The sequence below is a fragment of the Tupaia chinensis genome, unplaced genomic scaffold (assembly GCF_000334495.1).
Source record: "Tupaia chinensis unplaced genomic scaffold, TupChi_1.0 Scaffold000688_1, whole genome shotgun sequence".
Lineage (NCBI taxonomy): Eukaryota > Metazoa > Chordata > Mammalia > Scandentia > Tupaiidae > Tupaia > Tupaia belangeri.
In genome coordinates, this window is record NW_006160211.1 from 6,135,161 (window position 1) to 6,156,071 (window position 20,911).

Sequence of the window (20,911 nt, forward strand, 5' to 3'; positions counted from 1 at the left end):
GGGAAAGAAATATATAGAGTTTAATAAAATATGCTAGAGTACATAAATGAAATGGAAAAGAGTAGAGTACATAAGCAAAAATGGAATTTTTTTTTCCTCCATTTTGAGAAAAATGAATGGATTTGAGAGTAAGCAAAACAATTATAACAATTTTCTTTTTTTCTTTTTGGAGAGGTTTTTGCTATAGGGCGCGTGTGCTCACCAGAAAGACAGAGAGAAACAGAAAGTGAGAAATCACCCCCCGGGGGGAAGGCCATACTGCAATCCCTTCTCCTCCATTCTCCTCTCGGGATCTTGGGCACGCACGCACATGTGCCTGGTATGAATTTAAGTCACCGGGTCCGGAACTCGAACCACAGTCGACTACATGAGAGTCCAGTGACATAGCCATTACGCTAACTGCTGGTCCCACCAATTATAACAATTTTAAACCTTGTATACAAATTGAAAAGTGAGTAATATTCATTTTATAAAACAAATCTAGAATATAAGAGAATTTGTCAAATTAGGTTAGAAAACTTACTGAATTAAGAAGGTCACATTCAGCAGCGAGGCTTTCATTATCGAGTAGTACTGAAAAACAGGGTAATAAATAACTTTTAACTTTTCAAAGAATATTCTTGTAGTCAAGGGTTGTTAAAAATGTACATAGACTTGAGAGACATGAAAAGTTCCTTATATCGAATGCTAAAACAAAAGGACATTTTATTCTATTTATTCATTCACTTATTATTATTTTTATTTTTTAATTTGACCAGAGAGAAACACAGAGAGAGGGAAAGTAAACCACCAGGTCTGGGATTCAAACCGTTGTCCGCCATGTGGGAGTGTCCAGCACCTTAACCACCACGCCACCTGCTGGTCCCTTATTTTATAATATCTTTTAAAATGCAGTTAAATTTCTGGATAAAATTCTTACCCTTAATGTCAGTGAAAAGAATGTTCTGAAAATAAATCCTATGCTTATACTGAAGGTAACCAAAAGATACTACTGAAGAACAGCTGGAGGACATTAAATGTCTGGCCAAAGTGATAACATTTTACTTCACCTTAGGCCCCAGCTAGACCCACAGAGTAGCAGATGAAAGTTGCTACATGTATTGCAGATGGGCCCAGCTACAGTGGGGCGCAGGATGGATCACTTGGGAAGCTGAAAGCCACATGGAAGACATAGGTTCATTTCCCGGGATGATGTGAAGACACCAGGAGCAGTTGTGGGCACCTGTAATCTGAGCTAATTGGGAGCTGGGGCAGGAAGATCAAGACAAGGCCTTGTCAAAGATATCGGTCTCTATCTCTGTCTCTCTTCCGCTCCCTCCGTCTCTTTCCCCCTCTGTCTCTTATCACAGGAAAAAACAGGAAATAGTCTTTGAAACTGGCACACATTATAACAAAAATATTAGAGCCATTTCCTATTGTAGAACGATCATGACCAAGTAGGTAGAAATAGGCAATAGGGAATAAAAATAAGATGTTTTGAAGAAAGGTCTGGGGATATGCCCTGAAAAGAACTAAAACACTTGAGGTATTTTTTTCTGAGCCTTCACTAATAATGAAGGATCCCAAATAGTTAGGCCTAATGAAAATGCTCCTTATATCTAGCATTGATTAGTACCGTCATTCTCAAAAAGTTACTCATTAGTATTTATGGTTATGTATGCCTTAATCCAAATTAATTTCTTTAGGAAAGTCTCATTTAAATAAATTTAAAAGTGCTCACCTAATTGAGAAGTTTTAGGGTCCTCTTCTTGTAAGATGTTTTGTGATGGTATACTTTTCTCAGGGCTACTCATCAAAACATCCTGTGACGTAATTGACGAATTTAGTTCCATTCCTTCCACAATACTTGGAATTTCTTCTTTTTGTTTAGTACCAAGATCATCAGCTATACCACCAGCAAGAAGAGGCAAACTTGTTCTTTCACTGGGTAAACAATACGCCTCAAAGTTTATCTTATCTACATCCTGGAAATAAGAATGGCACTACATTTAATTAACAAAAATTGGAATAAATGAAAAAGTATTATTGCTATTAAATTTAGGAAAAATGGAAGAATGATCTTCTGAACACAGGTTAAAGAAAATCATAAACGCTGCTATCTTGCTTCTTAAGCAATTAGCCCATGTGATATTAGATAGTATAATTGAAGGCAAATTTCTTAGCAAGTACCTATACTCCAGTTCAGAGACTGGCAAACACCATTCTGTGAAGAACCAAGTTTTGTGAGCCACAGAGTCTCTGTCATAACCACTCAACCCTACCTTTGTATTGCAAAACATTTAAATATAGTTTAAACAAAAGAGCATGGCTATCGTACAATAGATCTTGATTTACAAAACTAGGGTCATAGGTTGCTGATCCCTCCACTAGTTCACTGATTTGATATTTACCTTGACAAGAGTTGAAGGATACAAAATGACACTAGGACTTCAAACCACCCAAATCCCATTGATACAAAAACTATTATTCTGTTGAGTCATTGGAAAAGTCATGACGCATTTTTGCATAGAAAAATACACCATGACTTTTCCGATGACCCAATAATATATGATTGATTTATATTTATAATGGCAATTCTAGGGTTTGCTTATTGAGTTACTATTTGTAATGATATCAAAGATGAGGTACTGGGCTGTCTTTCACACTGGAATAGGACTTACGTGTCTTCCTTTAACGAAATCCTGTAATTCAGTACACTGAACATCTTCTACTATGCTTTTTCTGAAAAAGAAAAAGAAGCAATTTTTCCTATCAGATTTGCCAGGCATCTATGCTCCCTAAACAAGGACTAATTTCTCTTTTTTTTTTTTTTCCTGAGGTTTTTGCCATAGGGTATATGTGCTTGCTAGAGAGAAACAGAGATAGGGAAAGTGAGAAATTACTTCCCAGGAGTGATGGTCAAGACACAGTCCCTTTTCTTCCATTCTCCTCTCAGGATTTTGGGCATGCATGCATACACGCCCAGTATACTTTGAAAGCTGCTGGGTCCGGAAATTGAACCAAAGTTGGCCATGTGGGAATCCAGCACCTTACCTACCTCGCCACCTGCTGGCCCCAAAAAGAAGTAATTTTGATGCACTTGTGAACCAGTACAGTATAGTAGACAAAAATGTAAGGAGCATCCACTTTCATTAATTATAAGCTTAATTTGTGTAACTTACTTATAGTTTTCTCACTTAAAAAATGAGGAACTACTACATAACAGGGTTGTTTTGGGGATTAAATGAGATGACACTATTAATAACAAAGAATCAGCCCAATAACAATGTGGCACAGTGGTTAAGTGCAGTGCATCAGGAACTGGATCCCATAACACCAATGGTGGTTTGAATCCTGGCCTCATAAGCTAGAAAACCACACCGGGCACGTGTACGTATATGCCCCAAATCCTAATTAGATGTTGAAATGGAGGAAAAGGGATTGTAGCATGACCATGCCCCATTGGAGGGTGCTTTCTTCCTCTCTCTCTCTCTCTCTCTCTCTCTCTCTGGAGAGTACATATGCCTTCTGGCAATCAGAAAATAAATAAATAAGAACCTAGAACCATGTCTAGTCCATAATAGTTTAGTTCACCCTTCTATGCTCTGCCATCTATAAATAAGACAATCTCAAAGTATTCTCTATAAAGGCTGGGTGCAATACTTAATGTTTTGTGGATGATAAAAGTGAAACTCAAAGAGTTAATTAACTTGCCCCAAAGTTTCATAGGTAGTAAGCCAGAGTGGGTTTTGAGCACAAAAAAGCTGAACCCCAAAGCTTTAGTTTGTTTAGCAACATAGGACACCAAATTGCTTCTTTTCTTGCTGGTACTACAAAAATTACTTTGCTCATGTAAACATGATTATTTACTAGCCTGAAATTGTAAGCCTCAATTTCCTCATTTATATAAAGAAAGTATTACCTAAAGTATACAACACAGGATCATTGTATAGTTTAATTAAAAATATATGACTGGCACATTTTACTAGCTTAACAATCTGAAATGGTATTTAACATTAGCGTTTATTAAACTTTTACTAACATATTAAAGAAATACCTGCTTTCAGGGATATTTGAAGACAAAGTCTTCTTATCAACATGTTCGCAGTTGGTACTCTGAGGATCAGGATTCTCTGGTGATGTAGTATGTCTTAAAAGGCCCATCTCAGCCCTGTTCTGAGACACAACTTTGCTTACAGACTTGGGTGTTCTAAGTCTTTGAGAAAGACGTTCCGAAGAGAGAGAAAGTCCTAGAAGATGAGAGAAATGATCTCAATACCAAAAAGCTCTTTCATCTACTTTTCATTGTAGTTAGGAAGTCAGTGCAAATCTTGCCAACTAGACTCTTCCTCTGGTCAAATGTTTATGAAAGTCAAATGCCTGGGAGTTTCAGTTAAAGATTAGTAGTAAACACACACATAGACTCTGCTTCCATTTGACATCCCACTATTCTAACATTAACAGAGAGAATCTTGGGACCAGCAGGTGGCGTGGTGGTTAAGGGTGCTGGACTCCCACATGGCCGACCGCGGTTCCAGTCCTGGACCTGGTGGCTTGCTTTCTCAGTTTCTCTCGCTCTCTCTGGCCCTTTCTGATCAAATTAAAATAAAGAAGGAAAGTTAAATAAAATAATTCTTAAAAAAATATGAAAAAACAGAGATAATCTTATTGTTTTTAAAGAATTATTTTATTTCATTTTACTTATTTATTTATTTTAATTTGACCAGAGAAGGACCGAGAGAGAGAAAGTGAAAAAGCAAGAGGCCAGGTCTGGTACTGGAACCACGGTCAGCCACGTGGGAGTCCAGTGCCCTTAACCGCCATGCCACTTGTTGGCTCCACCAGAGATAATCTTAAAAGGCAGAACTCCATAAGGACAAAGGAAAGTAAAGAAGAGAGAACAATAACAAGAACAATCTGAAAACTATAATGTAGATTGGTAAGTGGGACATTATTATACTTTGACCCAAGAAAACGAATCCTAAGCCACCAATTAGGAAGGATGAAAATCAACCCAATTTCTACCACAGAAACCCTCAGAAGTGGTGGCGCTATGTATCTCTGGAAGCAGAGATAGAAATGGAGCTAAACAGAGTAGGGCTGGTTCTAAGTTAGTTTAGTGAACATCTGAGCTCAGAGTCCTTCCCCCTTCCTGTCCAGTAGAACAAATATAACACCCCCTTCCCCTCAACTAAAACCAGAAAACTAGAGGTTTATTTTCCCAAGGAGGCAAAACAGAGGGTGATACAGGCAGTTAGGAGAGGAGTACTGTTTAGAAGAAAGGGGAATAAGTGATTATTTGCAGTGAGTCACTCAGCTTTCGTCCCATCGACAGGGGTCCTGAATGGCTGACACCATGAGACCAGAATTATAGACCCTAGGCAGCAGTGGGAAGAATTTTCTCTGAGGAATTGGAGTTGCTTGCTTATGAGAAAAAGACTTCAACGCAATGATGTGCATGCTCCCAGCACAGTAGCCCAGCTAACTCAACCCACAGTGAAGGCCCCATGTGCAGACAGCTTAATAGTGCCCCATTCTCAGCCATGAGCTGCCAGTGAAGGATCACCAGATTCCTGAGAAAAGTCTCTAACACAACAGAGAAAAACCAAAACAGATGAAAATATCTTGAAACAGATATCGACGATAGCAGGACAAAAAACATAAAGGCTATCATTAATAGCCTTAGAAAGATAAGATATTGCACTTACAAAGCAAGTTCAGAATGTTATAAAACGGAATATTTGCAGTTGCGGGGACCAGCAGATGGCATGGCTACGTCACTGGACTCCCATGTAGTTGGCCACAGTTCAAGTCTTGGACCCAGTGACTTAAACTCATGTCGGGCACGTGTGCGTGTGTGCCCAAGATCCTGAGAGGAGAATGGAAGGGAAGGGATTGTGGCGTGGCAATCCTCCCTGGGGGGTGAGTTCTCACTTTCTCTCTCTGTCTTTCTGGCGAGTGCACACACCCTATAGCAAAAACGTCTCCAAAAAAAAGAAAGAAAAAAAGAAAAGAAAAAGAAAGATAGATAAACAGTGCTTAAATGTAAATTATATATTTACATATATATTTATATCAAGTCTACCAGAAAGAAATAGGTGTTTCTAATTAAAAAAAAAAAAAGATTAAACTTTGTTTGGTGAGCTTGTGATAAACAACAAAGATTCCAGTAAGAACTAAAAGGGCTGTTTCTAGGGACTAGCAAAAATTAAAATAAAGAAGGAAAGTTAAATAAAATAATTCTTAAAAAAATATGAAAAAACAGAGATAATCTTATTGTTTTTAAAGAATTATTTTATTTCATTTTACTTATTTATTTATTTTAATTTGACCAGAGAAGGACCGAGAGAGAGAAAGTGAAAAAGCAAGAGGCCAGGTCTGGTACTGGAACCACGGTCAGCCACGTGGGAGTCCAGTGCCCTTAACCGCCATGCCACTTGTTGGCTCCACCAGAGATAATCTTAAAAGGCAGAACTCCATAAGGACAAAGGAAAGTAAAGAAGAGAGAACAATAACAAGAACAATCTGAAAACTATAATGTAGATTGGTAAGTGGGACATTATTATACTTTGACCCAAGAAAACGAATCCTAAGCCACCAATTAGGAAGGATGAAAATCAACCCAATTTCTACCACAGAAACCCTCAGAAGTGGTGGCGCTATGTATCTCTGGAAGCAGAGATAGAAATGGAGCTAAACAGAGTAGGGCTGGTTCTAAGTTAGTTTAGTGAACATCTGAGCTCAGAGTCCTTCCCCCTTCCTGTCCAGTAGAACAAATATAACACCCCCTTCCCCTCAACTAAAACCAGAAAACTAGAGGTTTATTTTCCCAAGGAGGCAAAACAGAGGGTGATACAGGCAGTTAGGAGAGGAGTACTGTTTAGAAGAAAGGGGAATAAGTGATTATTTGCAGTGAGTCACTCAGCTTTCGTCCCATCGACAGGGGTCCTGAATGGCTGACACCATGAGACCAGAATTATAGACCCTAGGCAGCAGTGGGAAGAATTTTCTCTGAGGAATTGGAGTTGCTTGCTTATGAGAAAAAGACTTCAACGCAATGATGTGCATGCTCCCAGCACAGTAGCCCAGCTAACTCAACCCACAGTGAAGGCCCCATGTGCAGACAGCTTAATAGTGCCCCATTCTCAGCCATGAGCTGCCAGTGAAGGATCACCAGATTCCTGAGAAAAGTCTCTAACACAACAGAGAAACACCAAAACAGATGAAAACATCTTGAAACAGATATCGACGATAGCAGGACAAAAAACATAAAGGCTATCATTAATAGCCTTAGAAAGATAAGATATTGCACTTACAAAGCAAGTTCAGAATGTTATAAAACGGAATATTTGCAGTTGCGGGGACCAGCAGATGGCATGGCTACGTCACTGGACTCCCATGTAGTTGGCCACAGTTCAAGTCTTGGACCCAGTGACTTAAACTCATGTCGGGCACGTGTGCGTGTGTGCCCAAGATCCTGAGAGGAGAATGGAAGGGAAGGGATTGTGGCGTGGCAATCCTCCCTGGGGGGTGAGTTCTCACTTTCTCTCTCTGTCTTTCTGGCGAGTGCACACACCCTATAGCAAAAACGTCTCCAAAAAAAAGAAAGAAAAAAAGAAAAGAAAAAGAAAGATAGATAAACAGTGCTTAAATGTAAATTATATATTTACATATATATTTATATCAAGTCTACCAGAAAGAAATAGGTGTTTCTAATTAAAAAAAAAAAAAGATTAAACTTTGTTTGGTGAGCTTGTGATAAACAACAAAGATTCCAGTAAGAACTAAAAGGGCTGTTTCTAGGGACTAGCAAATGGGATTGGAGGGGTTCTCTGAGGAAATTATAGTTTTATAACAAGGCTCATATGAACTATATGCTTTATAGTTAAAATTCAATATTAAAAAACTCATCTTGTGAGACCAGCAGATGGTGTAATGCTTGTGTTGCTGGATTCCAATGTAGTCAACCGTGGTTCAAGTTCCAGACCCAGTGGCTTAAAACTCATGCCGGTGCGTGTGAGCGAATGCCCAACATCCTTAGAGAATGGAGGAGAAATGTGGTGTGACCATACCCTCTGGGAAGTGATTTCTCATTTTCTGTCTCTCTGCAAATGCACATGCCATATAGCAAAAATCTCTCTTAAAAAAAAAAAAAATCAGCTTTTGCCATAAACCTTCATCTCACTATCCGTAAGGACTGAGTTGGGTGTGTGAAAGAACAGAGCAATGAGCTCTTAACTGCAGAAACCACCAGGATTCTTGATAAATAAGTACAATAGCAAAGGGTCATGTTATAAGCAATAGTGGAAGATTCCTGGGTATCCAGAGAGTACAGCTGCTTAACATAAAGGAAACAAAGTAAAGTGCACCAGATGTGAATCCAAACCCACAAGGAGGTTATAACATACTTGACGTGATACGTTTCACATGTCAATATAAGTATCGGATAGCAGGTATTAGAGGCAGTGTGGATTTCCTCTGAGAAAGCTTCCTAATAGAAGCTTCCGTGGGCATCTATGGCTTATACATAATTTCAGTAGAGGTAAATAAATGCAATCTAATAAAAGTAGTCTGTGAAAATTATCTGTCAAAAATATGGAGTTGGAAAAATTGTACAAAGAATGATGTCCTGAAGTATTAAAAACTGGTTTCACTGAACTATTTTAAAATTCGGAAATTAGGACAGTCACCGTCTGTCTGTCAAAAAGATTTAAGCAGAAGTTTTTTGGGTCAGCAGGTGGCGTGGTGGTTAAGGGCGCTGGACTCCCATATGGCCACCCATGGTTTGAATCCTGGACCTGGTGGCTTGCTTTCTCAGTTTCTGTCTTTCTCACTCTCTCTCACTCTGTTCCTCTCTGGTCAAATTAAAATAAATAAATAAATAATTCTTTTTTAAAAAGTTGTTTTGTTTTGTCTTTTAGAGATTTTTTTGCTGTACAGTGCATGCACTCACTGGAGAGACAAAGACAGAAAGTAAGAAATCACCCCCATCACCCCAGAGAGGATGGCCACACCAAAATCCCTTCTCCATTCTCCTCTCATGACTTTGGGCACTCACGCACAGACGCCTAGACTGAGTTTCAAGCCTCCAGGTCAGGGACTCAAACCACAGTCTTTGACATGGGATTCCAGTACCTTAACCACTATGCCATCTGCTGGCCCCAAAGCAAAAGTTTTAATAATGGAAAATAAAAATAAAATAAAATCTACCTTCCATAAGCTTCATTTAAAAGCATAGCTAGAAGTGATGGCTTGATGCCTAAGTTTCCTTTGCATCTTAAATTCTAACCCAACTTCTAATTGACCTAAAGAAAAATCATTTTACTTCTCATTTCTTACCTCTTCAGAACCTGTGGTATATCTCACAGATTTGTGGGGTTACATGCTAATAACACTTAGAAAATACAAAAGCGGTCCTAGAAGATACACCACACTTAAACTAATCTGATCACGCCCGTGGAGATGTGATTTGCATGTGATTGTGAGTACACAGCTATTCTATCTTCTAGAAAGCACAGAGAGCTTATATCACTTTGTGTGAAAACTATTTTTACCTTTTATATAACCTCTCGTTTATCCCAAATGCTTCTCTTAAATAATCTCAGCAAAAATACTAACCTGAGAATGATTTAACAGGACTCTCAATTCTGAAAAATCCAGCATCGAACACGATTTTATCAGGTTCCTTCAGTACCACAGAGGCTGCTGCTTCAGCGTGTTCTTCCTGCTTAATTCTCTCTCTCATTGCGTTTTTTATGGCAGCCAGGCGATTTCTAGCTGCAATCCTTCTACCATCGTCCAGATTTGGTTTACTTGCTACTCCCGAGAAAACTTTTTTCTGCAAAGAGAAATTATGACACATATTAAAACTGTTCATTACCATCTTACAAAAATCTCACGATAAACATAATTTCTGTCCATTAAAATTTAATTTAAAAAGAAAACCAAAGCATACATAAACTATTTCACACATTCTTCATACATTTATTGAGTTCCTAGTAAGTGCCAAAAAAGTAAAGGATAAGGTTCCTGCCCTCGAGGAGTTAATAGCTTTGTGGAAGAGCTAGAAAAGGGTAGTAAGAAGGATAAAGACCATATAAGAGAGAAGTTCGGAGGGCTGTAGAAGACTACGAGGAAGACTCCGGGACCAATCTTTTAGAGCTATCAGGGAAGGCTTGCAGAAGCAGCAACCGTGCTGAAATCACAGCTAGCCAGGCTATAAGATGGGGTAAGGAAAGGACTAGACAGAACAGCATGTTTGCACAGCCAGAAATGAAGGAAAGCACACAGGACTTGGTAAGAGATAAGCAACTGCCAGATCATGAAAGCTCTTGCATGTAATTGTTTTAAGGAGCTACATTTATAGAGGACAAAGGAATTGAAAGTTTTTGATGCATTTCAACCAGGAGGTTATCAAATTTGTGTTATTTTGTTTTTTTGAGAGGTTTTCACTATAGGGCACGTGCGTGTGCTTGCTAGACAGACAGAGACAGACAGAAAGCGAGAAATCATCCCCCAGAGGGGATGGCCACGCCATAATCCCTTCTCCTCCATTCTCCTCTTGGGATCTTGGGCACGCATGCACACGCGCCTGGCATGAGTTTTAAGCCACCAGGTCCGGGATGCAAACCACGGTCAACTACGTGGGAGTCCAGCGACATAGCCATTACACTAACTGCTGGTCCCTCAAATTTGTGTTTAAGAGAGATCACTCTAGCTGCAGCCTGGAGAAAGTCGTAGAGGATTAAATGCGAATTAGGAAAGAGACTATGATAATAATACTGGGGAAAGATGGTGTAGCTAGACTAAGGAGGAAGAGATGGGAAAAAGTGAACAGATTCACTTAAACATTAAAATGAAGAGAATTCACAGGTCTCTCAGATGTATGTGGTGGGTATGGTAAAAGAGAGGGAAAAAAGGGACCAAATGAGAGACGAGATTCTATGTGGGGCACCTGGTGAGGTGGTGACCATTCTTTGAGACAGGGAAACATCACTGTGTACGGTAGTAATTTCAGTTTGGGATATATTGACTTTCCATGATCTATGAGTCATGATATATAGAATTAGAACTCAGTAATAAATGTGGCTTGAAATGCAGGTTTGCAGGGGGGCAGCCAGTGGTGTGGTGGTTAAAGCAGCAAGAATCGATATGGACGACTGTGCAGTTCGAGTCTAAGAACTAAGGGCATGAAAAATATGCCAAGCACCTGTGTATGCCTGCCCAAAATTCTGAAAGGAGGGAGAAATGGAGAAGGGACTGTAGTGCGATCATCTCCCACCAAGGGGAGGTGGTTTCTCACTTTCTCTCTTTCTGTTTCTCTGGCAAGCATACCCATTCTCGGGCAAAAATTTTAAAAAAGAAAAGAAAAAGAAACAGTTTCGGGAATCATAGCAAGGTAGGTAAGATAACACAAGAAGAATATGGAAAGAGAGAAGAGTTGAGGTATTCTAAAAATTAAAAACTTTAAAGGATAAATAGAAAAACAAACTTGCAAACATGACCAAAGAATGGACAGAGATAGGAGGAAAATCAGTAGACTATAATTTCAAGAAAGAGAAGTAGACTGTATTTAATAAGCAGAAGGGCTAGACTTCATAAGTGTCTAACAACTTTAGCAACTAGTGGGTAAATAACTTCGATGGTAATCTTTTTAAGAGGCAAAGAATGGGGTGAAACTGAACTGCAATGAATTGAAGAGATAAATAGGAGTCAAAATAATAGAGTACAGTGTAGACAACTTTTCCAGAAAGTTGCCTATGATTAGGAATAAAGAGTGGGAATAGGGGGTTACAAATTATTAAAGAGACATGTGGGCACCATAGGTTGGTTGGTTGGCTTTAATGTAAAGAAATATAAAACATTTAAACATATCTAAAAATTGATGGGAAAAAGGGAGGACAGAGAAAAAAACCCACAAAGCTGAAAGAATGGGAGGTTGGAAGGAGTGGTATCAAAGCATATGTGAAAAGATTCGCTTATTTTATTTATAACAGTAGCCTGTAAAATAACGTAGAGGGAGAGAGACACCTGGTGATAACATGCAGAATTACAAGTCTCTGATACAAAATGGCCAGTATCTACACCCCTCATGGTATCAATGGTTCAGAAATAAGAAATAAGTACTCAACAGGAAACATCCACACCCATGGTAGCTTTAATAAAGAAGTGGTATTCTTCACTATTTAGTAGATTTTAAAAATTTTTATTTATATCACTTTTAAATTTGACCAGAGAGAGAGAGAGAAAAAAAAAAAAGTGAAAGTCTCCAGGTCTGGGACTTAAAAGTCAAGGGGAGGGGAACAGCAGTTGGCATAATGGCTATGCTGGACTCCCATGTAGTTGACCACAGTTTGAGTCCGGACCTGTGCTTAAACTCACACCGGGCGTGTGTGCGTTCATGCCAAAAATCCTGAGAGGAGCCTGGAGGAGAAGGGACTGTGGTGTGACTACCCCCCAGGGGGGGTGATTTCTCACTTTCTGTCTCTGTCTTTCTGGTGAGCGTATGTGCCCTATAGCAAAAACCTCTCCAAAAAGAAAACACACACACACACACACACACACACACACACACACATAGACACACACACAAAACCAGTCATAAGGGAGTTCAGCAGCTCAACCACCCTGCCACCTGCCAGTCCTCACTATTTAGTAGATTTAAAAATGTGATCAATTGAGTCACTATGCTCAGGGTCCTTACCATATCATGAAATTTCATTAGTAAAATAATTTTATAAAGTTCTTTTAATATTTTAACACCGTAAACTCCTAAAATAGGATTTAAAACCTTTTATTTATTTAAAACCTTTTATAATACATAGCATAATAAAGCATTAATCTGGACAATCTGAGTTTGTGATCACAGATATTTTTCTAAAATCATAAAGAAAAATTGACAATGCTCAGTCTTTAAATTGTCTTCCTGAACAAAAAACTTAGTAACTTTATCAGAAAAAGAATGATTAGAAATAGATAAAAAGGGAATGTACTACACTGACAAAGCAAATTTCACAGAGAAAATAATAGGGGATCTAGCAAGTGGTATGGTGGCTGGGGTTACTGGACTCTCACATAGCTGTGTGCAGTTTAAGTCCCAGACCTGGTGGCTTGAGTTCTCACTTCCCCCCACCCTGATCAAATTAAATAATAATAAACAATGTTCAATAAAATAATTCTTTAAAACAAGAGCACATAATAGAAAATCTTGCAAGATTACAAATACAGGAAAAGACAGATGTTCTAAAGAACCATTGTTCTACCTTCTATTTAAAAAATTCTTCCATCCTGAAATCTATCAGACACAAAAAGCATTTAAAACAGACAGGACATAGCCTGCTGCTTAAGAACATGGATTCTGGAATGATAAAGTTTGGTCTAAACCCCAGCTTTACCTTGAGTAATGATTTTTTCCTGAGCTTCATATTCCTGAACTATAAAATGGGGAATAACAGCACCATCTCATAGGATTGTTTCAAGAATTAAGTAAGTTAATATTTAATACATGTATGAGGCCAGCAGGTGGCGTGGTGGTTAAGGGTGCTGGAATCCTACATGGCTCACTGCAGTTTGAGTCCTGGACCTGGCGGCTTCCTTTCTCACTTTCTCTCTCTCTCTCTCTGTGTGTGTGTCCTTCTCTGGTCAAATGAAAATAAATAAAATAAATAAATAAACAAATAAATAATTTAAAAATATTTAATATGTATAAACTACTTGGAATGACATTTGGCACAAACTAAGCATTACACATAAATTATCTACTACTGCTATCATTATTATTATGTGTATTAATGTATTAATACCTTTTAAAGAATAAAACCAACATTCGCGTACCCATTATCTGGAAACTCGGAAGACTCTGAGTGCCCCAATTCCATCACAAACTAACCTGTGTCATCCACATACCTCTCTAATTGGTACTCTTCCTGTTCTTTTCTCTATTCCTAATCACACACAACTTTCTTTTTCTTTTCTTTTAGAGATTTTTGCTATAGGGCATGTGTGTGCTTACTGGAGAGACAGAAAGAGACAGAGAGACAGAAAGCAAGAAATCACCCCCTAGGGGGGATGGCCACACTTCAGTCCTTCTTCAGCCTCTTCTTGGGATTTGGGCTCAGATGCCCACTCACCCAGTGTGAGTTTTAAGCCGCCAGGTCCGGAACTTGAACCATGGTCGACTATGTGGTAGTCCAGCGACAGTAACCATTACACCATCTGCAGGTCCTGATCACACACAACTTCTTGAAAAGGCTGTCTACACTGCACTCTATTTTTCTCTCCAGAAATAACCACCCTAAGTATTGTGTGGCCCATTTCCTTATTCTTTCTTCAAAGGCCTTAAGAACACGGTAGATAATATGTGGCGCTTTCTTTATAAAATGATGAGAAATCTGAAGTCACATGCTTTTAAAACTTAAAAGACAAAAATTCATTAGAGAAAAGTCTATATTAGAAATTTGAGTATAATACCCATACACTGGTGGTGCAGCAGTAGGATACCACTGTTTGCTACTGGAGCTATATGGGAAAGCCCAGGGTTCCAATCCCAGGTCAACCTGAAGATACTTAGAGTGCCTGTGGGAACGCTTGTGATGCTGGCTGCCTGGAAGGCTTGGGGGAGGGTCACGGCATGGCAGACTGTTGAGGGGAGAGGGCGTTCCTGTCTCTCTGTCACATGAAATAAACTTCTTAAAAAGTCCTAAAATAAAAATACATGAACTTACCCGAAAGACTTTTCTATTTATATTATTACTGCTGTTCTGCCACCCAGATTCCTCAAGTTTGGACAGATTGGTAAATTTCTGGTTTACATCTTCTATCTGTTAATAAATAAAGCACAAGTTTATGAGATTAATACTAACCATATTAGAGCAGCAAAGTAATAAATGGAAGCTTTGAAAAAACTTGAGAATAATGAAGTACAACTGGTGAGTTATTCAAATAAGACTGAGTCATTCTCACTTTAGTGTTCAAATCAGCAATTTTTATGATAAAACTGTTCGTTGTTATTTATAGCCTTACAAACCTCCAAAATTTACATAAAGATACATGAGGAGTGGGCCAGGAATGGCACGGTGGTTGAGGCACTGGACTTCTGCATGGCCAACTGCGGTTTGAGTCCCAGACCTGGCTGTGTGCTTTCTCACTTTTTCTTTCTCTCTCTGGCCAAATTTTAAAATGATAATAATAATAATAATAAAATAAATAACTATTAAAAAAATATGTGAAGCATTTTTCAAAAGTTCATGGAAAGTACATAGAATGAAAAAACTACGCATGGATTTCAAAATTTTTTGCACCAAAATAAATTCCTACTTTAATTTTACTTTTCCATGCACTTAAAAATATTTTATTGCTAGAGGATATGTGCACTAGCTAGAGAGAGACAGAGAGAGGGAAAGAAAGCACCCTCCAGGGAGGATGGCCATGACACAATCCCTTGTTCTCCATTCTCCTCTTAGTATTTTGGGCATGCGTACACAAATGACTAGCCACCAGGTCCAGGACTAGAATTGTAGTAGGCCATGTGGGATCCAGATGCCTTGAGCACCACACCTCCAACTGGCCTTCCAGGAACTTTTTTAAGTTTTCTGTATTTATGAATAACTGTCCCAAATTATTTTTGATTGCTAAAATAGTAGGTAAGATACCCCAAATATGTTTTGTTTCTTAAATTATATAACATATTCACTTTTTACTTTTAACAGTTTATTTACCCATTTCCCTACTAAAGAACATTGTGGCTGCTTCCAAGTTTTGGCAATTATAAATAAAGCTGCTATATTAATATTCATGTGCACTATTTTGTACATACATAAGTTTCCATCTTGCTTGGATAAATGCCAAGCAGTATAATTACTAGACTATATGGTAAGAATATGTTTAGTGGGGCCAGCAGGTGGCGCAGTGGTTAAGGAGCTGGACACTCCCACATGGCTGACCATGGTTCAAGTCTTGGATCTGGTGACTTACATTTTCACTTTCCCTCTGTCTCTCGCTCTCTCTCTTTCTGGCCAAATTAAAACAAATAAATGAATAAATAAAATTAAAATAAATAATTCTTTAAAAAACCAGTGTGCTTACGTTTTTTTTTTTTTTTTATTGAGAGGTTTTTGCTATAGGGCGCGTGCGCTCGCCAGACAGACAGACAGAGAAAAAGAAAGCGATAAATCACCCTCCAGGGGGGCTGGTCACACCACAATCCCTTCTCCTCCATTCTCCTCTCGGGATCTTGGGCATGCACGCACACACGCCCGGCGTGAGTTTTAAGCTACCGGATCCAGGAGGCAAACCGTGGTCGACTATGTGGGAGTCCAGCGACATAGCCATTACGCTAACTGCTGGTTCCCACCAGTATGATTAGTTTTACAATCAAGTGCCGAATTGTTTTCCAAAGTGGATGTTGGAAGTGATTGATTCCCACAAGCATTCAGAGTTCTTGTTGCTCCACATCCTCAGCAGCATTTGGTGTCAGTTTTAGAATTTGCATTTTAGTAAGTATGTAGTGATATATTAGTGTTTTTCTTTTTTTTTTAAGAATCACTTAATTTTACTTATTATTATTATTTTAATTTGCTATACGGCACTTGTGCTCACCAGAGAGAGAGAGAGAGAGAAAGAGAGAGAGGGAAAGTGAGAAAGCAAGCCTCCAGGTCTGGGACTTGAACCGTGACTGGCCACGTGAGTTCCAGCACCTTTACCTCCATGCCACCTACTGGTCCCTAGTCTTTCTTACTTTACTATCTCTCTTTGCTCTACTTAATGAGAAATTTTGTTTAATTTCATGTAGACTACCTTTCTGTTGCACCTTAACATTTCTGCTTTCATATTTAACTTCAATGAGCTATTTTTGTGGTTCTCTGAATGTTCTTTTTAAAATAATTATTCTTATTTGACAGATGAAATATCACCTGTGCTTAAAAATTCTATTCTCCTGGAGGAGAAGGGATTGCGGCGTGACCATCCCCCCGGGGGGTGATTTCTTGCTGTCTCTATGTCTCTCTCTGTCTGTCTGGTGAGTGCACGCGCCCTATAGTGAAAATCTCTCCAAAAAAAAAAAAAATTCTATTCTCCTGTATTCCTACCCCATACTCCATCTAAACAACTTCCTCCCCAGATATTTGCTTTGGTCTTTCTTTTAGGTTTGAGGCTTTCTTCACAAATGTGCTAGCTGAACTGAACCACTAGACTAGATTGACTTACTTATTTCCCCCCCCCGCCTCACAGAGCACATGCACTCACGAGAGAGAGAGAGAGAAAGACAGAGAGAAAGTGAGAAAGCATCCCTCAAGGAGAATAGCAATGTTGCAATCCCTTTGCCTCCATTCTCCTCTTGGGATCTAGGACACCCCCCCGCCCCCACACACACACGGCATGTTTCCCAAGCCATCGGGTATGAGACGCGAACTGTGCAGTTGGCCACTGGGATTTAACGCCTTAACCACCACACCATCTGCTGGCCAAGATTGACTGACTTCTTACATGCAATGTTATTGAGACTATTTAAGATCTGGATATAATCTCAATTTACAAACCATATGGAAATTATCCTGACAGTATGTGGGAGGAGAGGACATCAGTCATACAATTTAGACAATACTTAATAGTTCAGAAAGGTGCTTTCTAATCTTTCCCTCAATATTACCGGTACCTAAGCAGCTATTACTCCATTCTACTATTGTGGAATACTATTGTGGCCAAATTAAAAAAAAAGAAAAAAGTCAGAAGTTAATATATATATATTCAAAATACTTGATTACAGACCTGAAAACTAACCATATCCCAAAATCCGTCCAGATCTGTACAGGTAGTCTCCTTTTCGCCTCGTTTATATTCACAGTCATTCACCAGCCCTTCAAACTGCTTGAACCTTTCCTTCATAAGGAGTCTTGTCTGACCAACTGCTGTGCGGATAAGATCTTTAGCTAAAGGAAAAACAAGGTTTAGATAAGTGAAGGACAACATAGGATCTTTATGGTAAACTAACCAACTGATAAGACTTACCTAAGTATCCCAGGGCTTACAGAATCAAAACCTTACCTGAAAGTAAAACAAACATCTTCCAAAACCTTGGCATATAAATATTGAACATTAGTGATTTGTTTCCATTTCTGCTAAAAACTGATAGTGTTCACTTTTCATACATATTGCTATCTAATATATAGCATTCTAATCCTCCATGTACTTGATAAGAAATCAATCTAAAAAACATTGCAAACCAGTATCTAAGAAGGACTTCACACTGATAGCACACAAATGATTTTTTGTTTGTTTTTGCTATAGGTTGTGTGTGCTTGCCAGAGAGAAAGGAGAAAGAGAGAGAGAAACTGATGTCACCTCCCAGAGTGGATGACCGCACCACAATCCCTCCTCTTCCATTCTCCTCTTGGGATTTTTGGCCATGCATGCACATGCGCCTAGCATGAATTTCAAGTCACTGGGTCCAAGACTTGAACTGTGGAGTTGGCCATTTGGGATCTAGCTCCCTTAACCTCCATACCACCTTCTGGCCCCTGAATATTGTTTTTGGGGTTTTGGGGTATTTTTTAGAGAAAGTGTTGCTATGGGGTATGGGTGAAAGCGAGAAATCACCCCCTAGGGGGAATGGCCATGCCACACAATCCCTTCTCCTCCATTTTCTTCTTGGGTATTTGGTCATGCACACACTCCCACCTGGTGTGAATTTTAAGCTGCCAGGTGCGGGACTCAAACTGTAATCAGCCATGTGAGAATCCAGTGCTTTAATCACTATACTACCTACTGGCCCCATGACTGTTTTTTATAACAGCTTCTCCAAATAAGATTGAGAAACTTCAGGAAATCTTTTCCAAGCTGATTTAGGTAATTTTTATTTAGAAAATATTTTTGTGTAATTAAACAATACAGACAGTGATGTCACCAACAGTCATTATTTAAAAATATTATTATTTCTTAAAACATTTATTTATTTATTTGTTGTAATATTCAGGCTGCCAGGTCGAACCACGGTTGGCCATGTGGGAGTCCAGTGCCTCAACCAACATGCCTCAAGCCATCTGCTAGCCCCTATAAAAAACAATTCTAATAATTAAATAGACAACCTCTAGCTCAAAGGGAATGACAGTCAATATTCTAATTACATCTTTTTTTTTTTTTTTGGAGAGTTTTTTTTGCTATAGGGCGCATGCATTCACCAGACAGAGAGAGACAGAGAGACGGAAAGTGAGAAATCACCCCCCGGGGGGATGGCCATGCCACAATCCCTTCTCCTCCATTCTCCTCTTGGGATCTTGGGCACACACGCACATGCGCCCAGCGTGAATTTTAAGCTACCAGGTCCGGGATGCGACCCGTAGTCGACTACGTAGGAGTCCAGCGACATAGCCATTATGCTATCTGCTGGTTCCCTCTAATTACATCTTTTAAGTCATATACCATTTTAGCACAGAGATATTAGGGAATATTTTGAGATATGAAAAATTCTTACTATTGTAATAATAATAAAACTATAAAGTTAGATGATATTAGATTGTTGTGTTTCAAATGAATTTAACCATAACCGAAGAGAAAAAATAAAAAAATACAAATTTTTCCTCACCATCATCTGGAATGTCCAGTTCAAGTTTCTTGTCCCACTCAAGGCAGTGTGAGGTTAATTTCTCAGTTTCGGATTGGAGAATATTTCTAAAATTATGACATACATTTCAGTTTTACAAGTGTTTCTCATGGCTGCATCCAAGTATTAGTGTTATGAAACTATGATACATAATACTAGGAAGGTATACAAGGTAGGTTCAAAGTTCATTTCCCAGAGTTGTTGCTTAACTATTTTTACGAATTGTAATATGTTAAAATATATGTTGATGTTCTTGTGGTATGTCTATTTACACCAAAAATTTACATGGATGAGTGATGCCAAGAATCTACTTTTCAAACATTTCTAGTTTGTTCTGTTCTCACTTTTCAAAGGCTGATCAGAGTCAGACATACCTTAGTATGTATTGGATTCTCTGTTACCGTCCATGGAACTAAGGTCCACCAAACTGTCAAGGGTAAGTGGAAGCTACAAACTGTAAGTCTGGCATTACAGCCATAGGGCTTCATATATTCTTTGTAAATATTACACTTTGCTTGCAGAAAGACAGTAGTTTTTTCAACCAGTGTCAGGTCTTTTCTATATATTTTCGCTGTTTCTTTTTCTTTTCTTTAGGTTTTTGCCAGAGGGCATGTGCGCTCACCAGAGAGAGAGACAGTGAGAAATCACCCAGGGGGGATGGCCATGCTGCAGTCCCTTCTCCTCCAGTCTCCTCTAGGGATTTTGGACACACACACATACACATGCAAGTAGCGTTATTTTTAAGCCACCAGGTCTGGGACTCAAACCGCCGACCACTATATGAGAAGATTGTGCCTTAATCACCATGCCACCTGCTGGTTCTGAGTGTCATTTTTTATGGCCAGGAGACACTCAGTGATATCTGGAGAAGTTTTTGATTGGCATGACTGGAGGGGTGCTACTGCCAAGGAGTTCACAGAACACTGTACCAACCAGGTGCGATAGTGCACACCTAAAACCCTCCTTCTCAGGAGAATGAGAAAAAAGGATTACTGAGGAAAATAATATAGCAGTCTCTCCAAAAATTAAAAAAAAAATTGTTACCATATGGCCCAGCAATTCTATTTCTGTGTACATGCCAAAAAGATTGAATTCAAGTTCTTAAAGAGCTATTTGCACACCCATGATTTTGGCTATTCCCAATGGCTAAATCATGGAAGCGACCCCAGGATCCATCAACAGGAATAAATAAGCAAAATGTGGTATACATAGATAATAGGTTATTATTCAGCCTTAAAAGGAAATAAATTCTGACATGTGCAAACCTTGGGGACATTATGCTAAATGAAATAGCCAGCTACAAAAAAAAAACAACACATGCCATATGATTCTACTCAT

The 20,911-nt window shown here is 38.9% G+C and overlaps 1 protein-coding gene across 1 annotated transcript in view; it reads right to left on the reverse strand.

The window, feature by feature from the left end:
- DLGAP5 (DLG associated protein 5) overlaps positions 1-20,911 on the reverse strand; it is a 45,200-nt gene that overhangs the window by 2,524 nt on the left and 21,765 nt on the right. The window contains exons 11-18 of the mRNA XM_006160588.3: positions 19,556-19,641; positions 17,743-17,903; positions 14,703-14,798; positions 9,598-9,817; positions 4,037-4,229; positions 2,661-2,721; positions 1,721-1,964; positions 524-573 (exon numbers count right to left, since the gene is read on the reverse strand). Coding sequence (XP_006160650.1) covers positions 524-573; positions 1,721-1,964; positions 2,661-2,721; positions 4,037-4,229; positions 9,598-9,817; positions 14,703-14,798; positions 17,743-17,903; positions 19,556-19,641 — 1,111 coding nt within the window. The remainder of the gene's footprint in view (positions 1-523; positions 574-1,720; positions 1,965-2,660; positions 2,722-4,036; positions 4,230-9,597; positions 9,818-14,702; positions 14,799-17,742; positions 17,904-19,555; positions 19,642-20,911) is intronic.